General features: G+C 42.5%; 1 protein-coding gene across 2 annotated transcripts in view; it reads left to right on the top strand.

Annotated features, from left to right (window-relative positions):
• Positions 1–12,018, top strand: part of XRN1 (5'-3' exoribonuclease 1) — a 2,611,979-nt gene that overhangs the window by 1,237,557 nt on the left and 1,362,404 nt on the right. For both annotated transcript variants that reach the window (XM_069618274.1, XM_069618273.1), the window contains exon 20: positions 5,922–6,053. In XM_069618274.1, the coding sequence (XP_069474375.1) occupies positions 5,922–6,053 (132 nt within the window). The remainder of the gene's footprint in view (positions 1–5,921; positions 6,054–12,018) is intronic.

Here is a 12,018-nt window from a genome sequence, read left to right on the forward strand (position 1 = left end):
TACACATTCTAAGAGTGATTCACAGGTGGGTCAAGCAGTTTTGAGACATCTTTTTGCTGCTGTACCTTCAAACATCCCACCACCATCTCTGCTCGCTTGTCTATGCACAGCATGTGATTCTAAGCAGAGCACCATGCCTCTGAATACATAAATTACTCGCCGTAATCGTATTTATAATGCTTGTATCTGCTTAAATTCACAAGCACCCACCCTTCCTCACCGCTTGGAGTTGAAGGTACATTGATGTCTTACGGCTTTCTATATTTCTGTACTCACGCATTCACTTCAAGCACCCTCTTGTCAGAAACAAAACAATTGGAGGGACCGCGACGCCTGAAAGATCATGGTACAGTGCGTGTCGCACAAGGGTAGTATTACAAACCTGCCCAGTTGATGTCCCTTTTCGAAGTACAAAACTAGAGTGCAATATTCTGCACCTACCACTAGATGTCGGTTTATGCACAGCCCGTGAATCTATGCAGATACAAGCATCGGAAATACAATTGCGGTAAGTAATGCATGTCATATATAAAGTCTGCCTTTATTTGCCAACTTTAGAAAATATGTGAACTGCGGTAGGTTTGGCTGGGCAAACGGTTGAATGTCAATTTATACATTGAGAAGCATTATCAGAAATAAGGTTGGGCCATTTTAGCCGGTAGGTCTATTCTTGCAATATGCTGAACACGCAAATATTCTGGATGCAATTGTTGGCAGGCAATTAAATTTCTGATTTTACAAATTGCACGCTATTGGACACATTTTAAGAATTTAATTGAAGCAAGAACATGTGAAAGTATTTAAATTGTTTCTAATTTGAAATCTTTTAGAAATTTTAAATTGAGAATGCGGTTAGAAGAAAGTTAATTTATGCAGTAGTTGGTGATGAAATTATGAATGTATTAATGCATGTAATATAAAGTTTTTTTTTAATGTAATATTTGGTTGAAAACAACCTTTAACATATAGATATTACAAAACTTTGCAAAGCATTACAATTCATAAAAGAGAAAGATATACAATAGTAAACATCAGTCACCAGTTTCATAAAACAGTTCATCACATCTTTAGAATGTTCACTTAAATACAATACACATTATACAAAGTCTTTTGACTAATATTAATTCATTCAAAAAGATAGAAAGCTATTTGTTGTGTTTTGTACCTTGTTTGTTTTTTATGAAGTTCCAGAACTGGTTCAAGTTCTGGAACCTAACATTTGCTGAGCCGGGCTGGCTGTGCCTGTTGCTCACTTTGTGTCAATAGTAAAGTACCTTGCCCTTACCCTTGAGTCCGTACCTTCACCTCAACACTGGTGAAGAGGATTGCGGGCTTGCTGGCAGAAAATGCTGTTTGCAGTGTGTCTTGGGCTACCGCACTTAATGCACTTCTGTCCCCACCATTCTTTCCTTGAGCCTGGACCAGGTAACCTCTTCTTCGGAGCAACTGCACAAACCTCCTGCGCCTCCTGTTTTCCCACCTTCATCTCCTTCATGTACTGTGAGGTCTGCTCAATGCTCCGTGTGAGTTCCACCGCCTACTCCAAAGACATGTACTGCGGCGAGGCGAGCCTTCCTTTGCCGCTCACCTTTGGAGCGGTCACGGAGGTGCAGAAGATGGAGCAGGAAGCAGCAGAGAGCACCAGGCACTGCGTTCACCCATGTGGCCAGGTCAGAGGGGAGCGCCGAATGGTGGAGGGGGCAGAGGCAGGAGCCTCTAAATTTGGCGTGCGCTCAAGCGCAGCTTTTGAGGCCTGCACAGCAGCTGCGTGACACGCATGGCCTCTTCCCTCCCAATTATGATGCGTTGCGCAGCAACGCAGTGTCAGAGTTGCCGGCAGGACAGCAGCATGAACTGGAGGCACAGCAGCTCATAGAGGGATTACGGTGCCTGCAAACTCAGTGCCTGCAAGAGTGCAACTGGAATGTATACTGTGCAAGCACTTCAAGCAACACTGGGAGCACCTAATTAAGCCTGTCAGTACTCGGCACCTAATTAAACCAGACAGTTCATACCACCAGCAGTGTATTAGATAAAACCAAGGTGGGCTCCCAGGCACTTAACCAACCACCAAACAGATTACCTATAATCCCCACATTTGCCTACCTATCAAACGTGGATCGGGACAGAGAGAAAATGGCTGCTGCCATTCCACCACCTTTGCCCTTCCTTGCAGAGCCTGCTACTCCTCCTATAAGGTGAGAGAGATGGAGGAGGATGTTCGAAAATTACCTGGTGGCAATAGGAGGTGACGGTATCAGTGAAACCAGGAGGAAGGCCCTATTGCTCCATAATTTGGGACCCGAGGGCCGTTGCGTATTTGATGGCCTTGCGAGTCGGCTGGAAGAGGGAGCTGGAGACCTTGATGAGCATCCGGTGGCAGTCAAACGATAGAGGAGTACTTCGAGCCTAAGAAAAAATGTCCCTTTGAGAGGCACAAGTTTTTCCAGCGAGGTCAGGAGAGCTCAGAGTCTGTGGAAACCTATTTAGCCACCCTAAGGACATTGAGTCACACCTGTGAATGTGGGGACCTAACTGACTCTTTGATTAGAGACCAGCTGGTCAGATGCACCAACAACCCGAGAGTTCAGGAAAAGCTGTTGGCCAAGGACATGTCTTTGGAGCAGGCGGTGGAACTCACACGCAGCATTGAGCAGACCTCGCAGTACATGAAGGAGATGAAGGTGGGAAAACAGGTGGCGCAGGAGGGTTGTGCAGTTGCTCCGAAGAAGAGGTTACCTGGTCCGGGCTCAAGGAAAGAATGGTGGGGACAGAAGTGCATTAAGTGCGGTAGCCCAAGACACACTGCAAACAGCATTTTCTGTCCTGCAAAAGCTGCAGAATGTTTTAAGTGTAGGCGCAAGGGCCATTTTGCACACATGTGTAAGGAAGCGTCCATTAATATGGTGGACCAGAGAGACTACAATGGTGATCCATCAAATTCCTCAACCTCAAGTGTCTCCTACACCCAGTCAAGAGAGCAAGCCACGCCATATATTTGAAATTTCTGCTTTGTTGGGTGAGACAATAGTCCTGTGTACAATTTCGTGGTGGATGGGTGCAGCTTCAAAATGAACTGAATAAGAACATCTTAGTGAAAAGGCATCCATTGCCGATTATTTCCGAGACCCTAGCCACGTTAGGAGACTCCATTTGGTTTTCAGTCATCGACCTTTCTGCAGCATACCGTCAAGTGCCGTTCTACAAAGGAAGCCAGGATGTCACGGCCTTCATCACTACAGAGGGAACATTTAAATACCTGTGTATGCCTTTTGGGTTGGAGTGAGCTGCCTCTGTGATTCAGAGAGTGATGGAGGAAGTGTTGGAGGGAATGGCAAATGTTGTTGTATTCCAGGATGATATACTAGTGTTCGCTGCGAGTGAGGCATAACATGATGCAGTGTTGAGGAAGGCTGGTCTTACGGTGCAGAGAAGCAAGTGTAGGATTGGAGTAAGGGAAGTAGAGTACCTAGGACACAAGATTTCGGGGCAGGGGGTTGTTCCCAAGTTCAGTCTGGTGGATGGTATTTGCAAAGCTCCCGCACCACAAGTTATAGACCAACTGAGATCTTTTATGGGTATGGCTGAATTTTACCATAGATTTGTAACAACTTTGCCACCATTTCCACTCTTTTGAGGGAGTTGTTGAAGAAGATGTCAATTTTAAATGGTCAGATGAGTGTCGGAGTGCTTTTGTGAGAATTAAAGAAGGCATTGGGAGTGCGTCATCTTTGGGAGGATTTGTGTGTGGTAGGAGGACTGTGCTATCTGTGGATGCAAGTTTGTTGGGTCCGGGAGCCTCACTTTTGCAAATTGATTCCAGAAAGAAAGAGCATATTGCATTTGCTTGACGGCCATTGAGGGGTGCGGACAGAAACTACTGGGTGATTGAGAGGGAAGCCTTAGCTGTTTATTGGGCAGTTCTACATTTCGAGTTTTTCTTTTGGGGGCCGGAGTTTCTGATCAAAACGGATAACAAACCACTGATGCAGTTGATGAGCAGCGAAGGTTGGGCAGAGGGTTCTCACAGGATTTCCAGATGGATGCTTGGATTTCAAGGATATCATTTCTGTATGTGCTACGTGCCAGGTAGGGAATATGTAGTGGCAGATTGTCTCTCTCGATTACCGATGGAGGAAGTAGGAGAACCAGCAGGAGTCGCTCAGGAAGAGGACATAATTGCAAGTATTGATTGCAGTGCTGTGGGAAAGGAAGAGTGGATGTTAGTGGACAGTGAGGATGTGACCCTGGCTAAGGTGAAGGAATGGATTGTAGGAGGGGGGCCAAAGAAAGAGAATATTGGGTTTGATCGTTTTTTTGAAGTTTAGGATGAACTATGTTTGTCAGAGGATGGTAGCAAACTTAGGAGCGCCCCAAGGTTATTCCCCCTGAAGGAATCAGAAGCAGTTTGATAAACATTGCCCATAAGGGTCATCCTGGCATGGGTGGAACAAAAAGGTTACTGAGGCAGTCGTTCTGGTGGCCGGGAATGGATAGTGAGGTGGATAGGAACGTCCGCCAATGCAGGGAGTGTGCAATGTGTGACAAAAGTAAAGTAGTGAGAGAGATTCCACTCTCGCCTGTGCAGGTTCCGAGTGAGCCCTGGAGGAAAATTGTGGTGGTTCTCATGGGTCCCATTCAGGGTTTAGGGGATGGCTTTAAGTTTGTGGTGGTTAAGGTGGACTACCATTCAAAGTGGCTGGAGTGGAGGGCTTTGAGGGAAGCCACCACAGCTGAGCTTTTAGCTTTTTTTGAGGATGTGTTTTACAGAAGATTTTCTGCCCAAAATCCTTACGGACAACGGAGTGGAGTTTTGCTCAGAGAAGATGAAGGCGTTCCTCGTACGCTTTGGAATAAGTCATTTGTGCACCGCTTTGTGAGCGAATGGGTTAGTGGAACGGGCCAACAGATTTCTGAAAGGTGGCATACAGCTAGCACTGAGAGCTTGGTTATTGTGGATGGAAGTTTTAAAGGAGATGGTGTGGAGTTATTGCATCACTCCCCACTCCATCACCAAGGTTTCTCCTTTTGTATCTTTAAAGGGGCGTCATCCAGCCACCAAGTTGTGCCCTGGTTGGTTGGGGCTGTCAGGATGTGTGAATGTTGACCGACATAAAGTCATGGATGTGATAGAAAAGGCTCTGAATGAGTATAAGCGAAACTTTGATGTTGCAGCCAATGTCAAGGTACAGGAGTGGTCGGTTGGGGAATGGGTTTTGATAAAGAACGCCAGATTTGGGTCTAAATGTCTGGACAGTAGGTTCTTGGCCCCCAAAATAATCACTGTTGTTTGGGGGTGGTGTGGTGATTGTAGAAGGTGGTGAGGTTTGGTCAAGGTGGAGGTTGGTCAAGAGTGGTGCTGGGATGAGCGATGAGTTGGAAATGGAAAATGGGGTGCCGATAGCGATGGTCTGAAGTGTGTATCGAAGAGTGTGGTGGAGAAGGAGGTTGTGAGTTGCAGGGCACCAGAAAACAATGGCCAGATAATTGACCAACAAAAAGGAAGGATTAAGAAAATGCCAATCAGATTCAAAGACTTCTATTGCAATTAATGTGTTGATTTGAGTGTTGTTTTTGTTTCATAATAAGGAGGAAGATGTGTTTTGGTTTGTACCTTGTTTGTTTTTGATGAGGTTCCAGAACTGATTTAAGTTCTGGAACTTAACAGTTGCTGGAGCTGAGCCGGGCTGGCTGTGCCCGTTATCCGCTCTGCGTACCTTAAATAAAGTACCTTGGCCTTACCCTTGAATCTGTGCCTTCACCTCAACAATAGTCTACATTCAACCTTCTTTCATATACATGAAATGTAAAAGGTTTGTTATAAACCAAACCACATAAGTAAAAAAAAAAAGGTTGCTGGCAACGACTTACCTGTGTATGTTGCATAACATTAATAAAGCATTTTTTGTTTCTTTTTTCAGGTTTTATTTGGAAGAACCACCAGGAAGTCAGAAACTTTACCTAAGAAATACAGCACCACCAACTAAAGTGTCTTACGTTGGAGAGAAGGAGCAAAACATCTGGGTCAAGGAGGTGCAGGGAATTTCAGAACAGTAAGTCATGCAGAAATCGCAATGTATTTTTCTGGTACAGAAGTCTGATTGCCTTGGTGGTAAAGAGGCCAATTATATCTGATTGGAAACCTTTTTTAATACTCTTTGGCATTGATTAGTGTTGGGGCAGAATTTACGTTTTAGGGTTTCTGCTGCTTCTTTTTTTTGTACCGTTATGGTTTTTCACATTGTCATTTTTTAGAGGATCTCTGACATTCTTTTGTGATCACAGTGACTACTTCTGAAGCCCGCTTGCCACTGAAACCCTTTTTTCCATTATGGTCCTATGGTAGCCGTATGGCTCTTAGAACATTGGTACTTTTTAAGATGCCCTATTTTTTACTATACAGTGATTATATGATCCTTCATTGGTTTTGGAGAGTAGGCTGGTGGTATCTGTAATTTAGTTTCTAATGGATTGTGCCCTATGGATTCCTCATATTATCCCCCTACAGCAGATCTCTGCAACATTTTTGGCAGCAGGGGGGCACTCTGCTGCATTTATGTCGTGATAGAGCAGTGCTCCGTCTTTGAGACTGTATGTGTCAGTAGAAATAGCTCACAGTGCACCCTGTGATCTCGGCTCCTTTTTTCCACATTCTCAGTCCTTTTCTCGTGACCCACCTGTTACTCAAAACTTTATTCTGGTGCACTCAAAATCCTTAAAATGTCAACGCTTACACCTGACTGTTTTAAACGGTGTCAGGACTGTGACACTAAAATGGTATCGACAGACCATCACAAAGTTTGTCCTTTGTTCCTCCGTTCCGCATGATGTAGCAGATTGCAGTTCTTGTCAGATGTGACAGAAGGCAATGAAAGAGTGCTTTGAAATTGGCTTTTGGGCGTTCAACATAGAAATCTCCTAGTACAACCCCTTTGAAGCGTAGATCTTCTGAGTGGAAAAGCTCAGTCTGTCGACAGATCGCCAGAGAGCTCCCAAAAAAGAGGCAAGAAACCTACGTAGAAGTCCCATTCGTGGAGCGAATCACAACATTAATCGTACACCTTTTTATTTAAAGATTATCTTTTCGCAACTTTCCCTCCATAGCTTTCTATGCAAAAAGAATGGGATTCCTCCCATTCTTTTTGCTTTGTTTTTGCTCTTGACCTAACTTTTTGAAGGGAAGGTAAAACCTTCAGCTTCACTTAACTTGCCTTTTGCTAATTTGTTATGGGGAAACTGACTAGTCCTTCAGACTGTCAGTACTGGAAAACTTTCTTTCACTTTTCAACTGTTGTATTTTTACATTGCACACAGCATCTTGCAGTGCAATGGGGATAATTTTCTATCACCCTCCCTTTTTACACTGATTTTTGTTGGTTACTTTTATATATCCCTAAAGACAAGCTGTTGGCAGCAGTTATATTTTTACCATGTTTGCTTTATTTTTCTTGTGCAGATTTTTGTTTTTGTATACCTTACAGGGACACCAGGAGTAAATATACCAAGGTTAATCCTGGTAAAAACAATACAAATTGTACAATATGGGGACCTTGTGCTAACAAACATCGATACAGGATATCAAAGTATCAAATTTAAAGAGAGGGAAAAAATACAATTTACTCTCGATCTCGTACTAAAAATAGTAACTCTTAAGCACTGATCACATTGGGGTGTACATATTGATTTGTATTTTTTTTATTTCATTAGCTTTTTAGTTGAACGCAAAATACATGGTTTACTATTTTTAGTATGAGATAGAGTAAATTGTATGTTTTCCTCTTTTTAAATGCAATATTGTGATCTCCTGTATCGATTTAGTACAAGGTCCCCATATTGTACGATTTGCACATTTGTGTCCACCGCGTATGGCTACTAAACATCGCTAGTGCCCTAAAATGCCGCAAGATATTTGCTTGTTCTTTGGCCATATTGTAGTTTGGCTTTCTTCCTGCCTTCCTGCTGCTGCTTTCGCATGCTGGGGAGCGTGCCTGTGAGTGTGTGCATGTGACAGTGAGTTTTGGGCACAAGACCCCATACATATTAGGGCGGGACTTCACATAATAGAGGAAACTGGGTATGTGCTTTTTTTCTAACTCTTTTTTTTCTGCATCTTATTATTCACCTATTGAACAATGGTACATATTTATTATGCAATTCTACGGGTGAATGTATATATGTTACATATGCTATGTTATTTTGATTCATACTGTGCACAGCTGCCATTTTCATGATCTCCAGGCACTCCATATGGTTTTTGCTTTACAATTCTTACCTGTGATTTTATATGCTTTGTGTTCCCAAAGGTCTAATAAATTGTGTTTTTATATGCTTATTGGCTAACTTTAATTATTGGTGGTGTTCTGTGTAGCCCTAGACCGCTCTCGCACTTTTCCTCAGACTAAGATTTTACTGCTCCCTCACATACCATGTTTGGGTTTTGGCTTACCCATCAATGTCTTCCCTGTTAGCCATAAATAGGATAGCCTCCCAAAATACCCCCGGAGAGGCTGATTTTGGAGAAATATCTGAACAGGTACCACTGGACCAGATCATAAACTGTTAGAGGGCTTGATCACCCCAAGATCTAACATCCTGCTGATGTCAAAGTTGATGTGTCATCAAATTTGATCAGACATCCTGCAACTTCTACTTTTGGTATGAAGGACCGAGTTTGAACAGCGCATCAGACAAGCGCATAAGATTGCCAAGGTTAGCAGAAAAGGACTGGTTCAAGCCAGTGTTGGAAAAATACAGAGACAAGGCAGATTCGACGGTAGACACAGCTTTATCTAAATCAACAAGCAAACAAATGGTGTAGGAAGGTCAGGTTCTCATCAATTCACATCTGAAACCGAGGAGAGTGTAGCTTGTACAAGTCTCCAAGGGCTAGAAATGTAACACCCATAGTAAAACCAGCAGAAATGTGTTTAAATTATTGAATAGGAGGACTTGACAGTTCTCCACACACGTGACTTAAAACTGGCAGAAAAGATCTATTCATTAGAGCCAGACAAGAGCAGAGACATTTGTTCTCAATCATCTGTGTGGACAAAAGATAAAATAAAGTAGGTTTATAGTCATAATGTCTAAAAACATAATGTCGAAAGTCAAAAAGTCGAAAACTTAATGTCTAAAAAAAAAAAAAAAAATTGAATGTCTTTTTTACTTTTTTTGTTCGAAATGGGGGGGTTCCCCCAACCCCCTTTTCATTTATTTTTTCTGTTTTAACCTTTTTTTTTTTTTTTACATGCGGAACCCAAAAAAATCATAAATAAAAAAAGAAAGCATTTGAATTTTTTTTTTCGACATTAAGTTTTCGACTTTTTTGTAATTCGACATTATTTTTCACACCAATAAAGTACCAAGTTGAAAGCCAAATGTCCAGGCTTGAGGCCTGGGGAATCAAGGGTATGGTAACTTTGGTGGGGCACGCAGCACGTTGGGGCAGTTCCCATCAGCTTCAATTGTTGCTCGTGTGCTGGTACCCGTCCAACCTGCCAAGGCTGAGAACCAAATCCCTGTCCACCTTACACGTTCACCTTAACAGTGTTGCAGCAGCCACTCATAGTTTGCCCTGATGACGTGTTTCCCATGTATACTTTTTATAGGTGGTTCTAGGTTGAGTCACTCAGTATCGCTGGACCAATTAGAAGACTAATCCCATACAGAAAATGTATGCTACCATACTACTCACCCAATCATATCCCCTTAGGTGTGATTGATGTATCATTTGTGACGTTCTTTTCAGACAAAACGTTGTGGCAAGCCTGTGTCCGGAGAAGAGCTGGAAATCGCTCGATGTCCATGTTGTCTCAGTTTTATTCAGTGATTATTAATAAAACAATATCTTTGCAACATTATTGATCTTTTTTGTTTTTTGCATTGGGACGCTCCCTGCCTGCTGCATACCTAGGGGGGCGTATTCCCCAACCTCGACAGTTAGAGGGCTTGACCCACTAACTCCCTCCAAATTCAACATCCTGCTTACCTAAGACATGTCATCTAATTTTATCATACATCCTGCAACTTCTACGTTTGTTAAGCAGACTATCTGCAGTGTCAATACTATGCTGACACCAAGGTGTCAAGCCTGGAGTTGGAGAAAACAAGGGGGGGAAATTGCTTAAGCAAAGTTTTCACTTCACCCCGTTTCAGATTCAGTTGAGTAGACAATTTGACATCCTCAATGGAGCCGTCTGAAGGACTACCTTGGAACAGATCAGGGAGAGGTTCAGATTCCTCTTCTTCCCTATCTGAAGCCAGAATCAGGGCTCCTATTTTAATCCTACAGATGACCCTAATGAATAACTTTTAGCCTATTCACCTGGAACATGTTGGGAGACTGATTAGCTCTTCCCTAATCCACTAAATCTCATACCAATTTTTCCACTAGTGCCTGTTCAGCCTTCAGAATGTCATTGACCTGAGCCATCAGTAGGACAATCCTCTTTCTCAAGCCCAGCACATAGTCTACCACGTTTGCGGTGACAGGAGGAGTGGGGTACTCCCATCCTTCCTTGACTATATCTAAGGGTCCCTGGACAGGGGGACTAAAAAGACGTTGAAAGGGGCCAAAGCCAACCCCTTCTTGAGACACCACCCTGTAGGCAAAAACAAGGCATTTGAGAAGATGGTCCCACTTCCTTCTGTAGGGCTCTTCAAGAGCTCCAATCATGCTTTTGAGAATTCTATTAAATCTGTCAACTAGATCATTTTTTTTGCTGATATGGTGACCAGTGGTCTGGCACTTAACAAAGAAAAAACGGAATTGTTGATTGTAGGAACTGAATATAAAATATAGAATGTGAGTTTTCAAATACAAGTACTTGGATGTAGCAGGTTGTAGTATTAAAACACAAAAAAAGTAAAGGCCTTTGGTGTATATATGGATCAGAATTTGAATATGAAAGCCCAGATCCCCTCCCTCCATGGCTTACTATATTAAATTGATGGCACAGATTCACCCTTATATATAGTGTGCAAACTGTGAGACTTTAGGTAGGGCTATTGTGGGCTCAAAAATAGATTACTGCAGTAGCCTCTTGGTGGGGATACTGAATTCTGAGTGTGCAAGATTACTAACTATACAAAATAATGTAAAAAGACAAGATCATGTCTCTGATGCAAGGTGCAATCTGCACTGGCTTCCCATTGAAGCAAGCCTTCAATTTTGCTTACTAGTTATGACCCATATATGTTTGACTGGCGTGTGCCCTTTATACCTGAGGGTATTGCTGATGCACAAATCATGTGCAAGATCTCTGAGGTTCATACTAATCTGCTCGTAATACCAGCTCTCACAGGCCATGAAAGAAGTTTTTTTATCTTGCTGCTCCTAAGGCATGGAATGCTCTACCCCCAGATATTAGAATAGTGACATTGACTGAACAACTGAGAAAGAAACTGAAGACCCTACTGTTTAGATAATTTTTGGCTGATTTTGCTATATGGATCTCCTCTGCCTCCTATTGGAATTAGACTTCCACTATTCGTGTCTTCCTCTGTATTGTCTTGTCTGTTTTTTTATTTGTCTGTGTCCTTAAGTCCCCGGGTCATTTGGTGCGCAATATAAATTGATTAAAGAAAAGTAAAGCTTGTCTTGTGTGTTTCTTGGTCTCTCATAAACAATGGGTGATTGTGTCTCGTCATTTACATGCCGTTCCGGCATTCACAATTTGGGGTGGGGGGGTGGTTTAGGTTTTTAAGTGATTTTTTGTGAAGGTCTTAGTTGACTCATCTATATTAGGTGATATGTTTAAGCTTCGGGAAAAAAAAATCTGGAATCGTTTTGATTCCTTTATTTTTTATTTTTAAACATGCGTTTTTAATTGGAATTCCGATTAAATAAAATGCAAAAGTAACACTTTGTGAAGGCCAAATTACAAAGGGGCATCGCGATTCCTGTTTTTTCAATTATTTAACTGTAGCTTAACATAGCCTTGGTAACTTTCGAATGGAAAGTGAGAAAGATAAACCAACCGCAGGAGAAGGGGAGAGAAAAGAGGGAAAGAAAAAAGA

This window comes from Ambystoma mexicanum, chromosome 10 (genome assembly GCF_040938575.1).
Source record: "Ambystoma mexicanum isolate Mex_15411 chromosome 10, UKY_AmexF1_1, whole genome shotgun sequence".
In the NCBI taxonomy this organism is placed as follows: Eukaryota; Metazoa; Chordata; class Amphibia; order Caudata; family Ambystomatidae; genus Ambystoma; species Ambystoma mexicanum.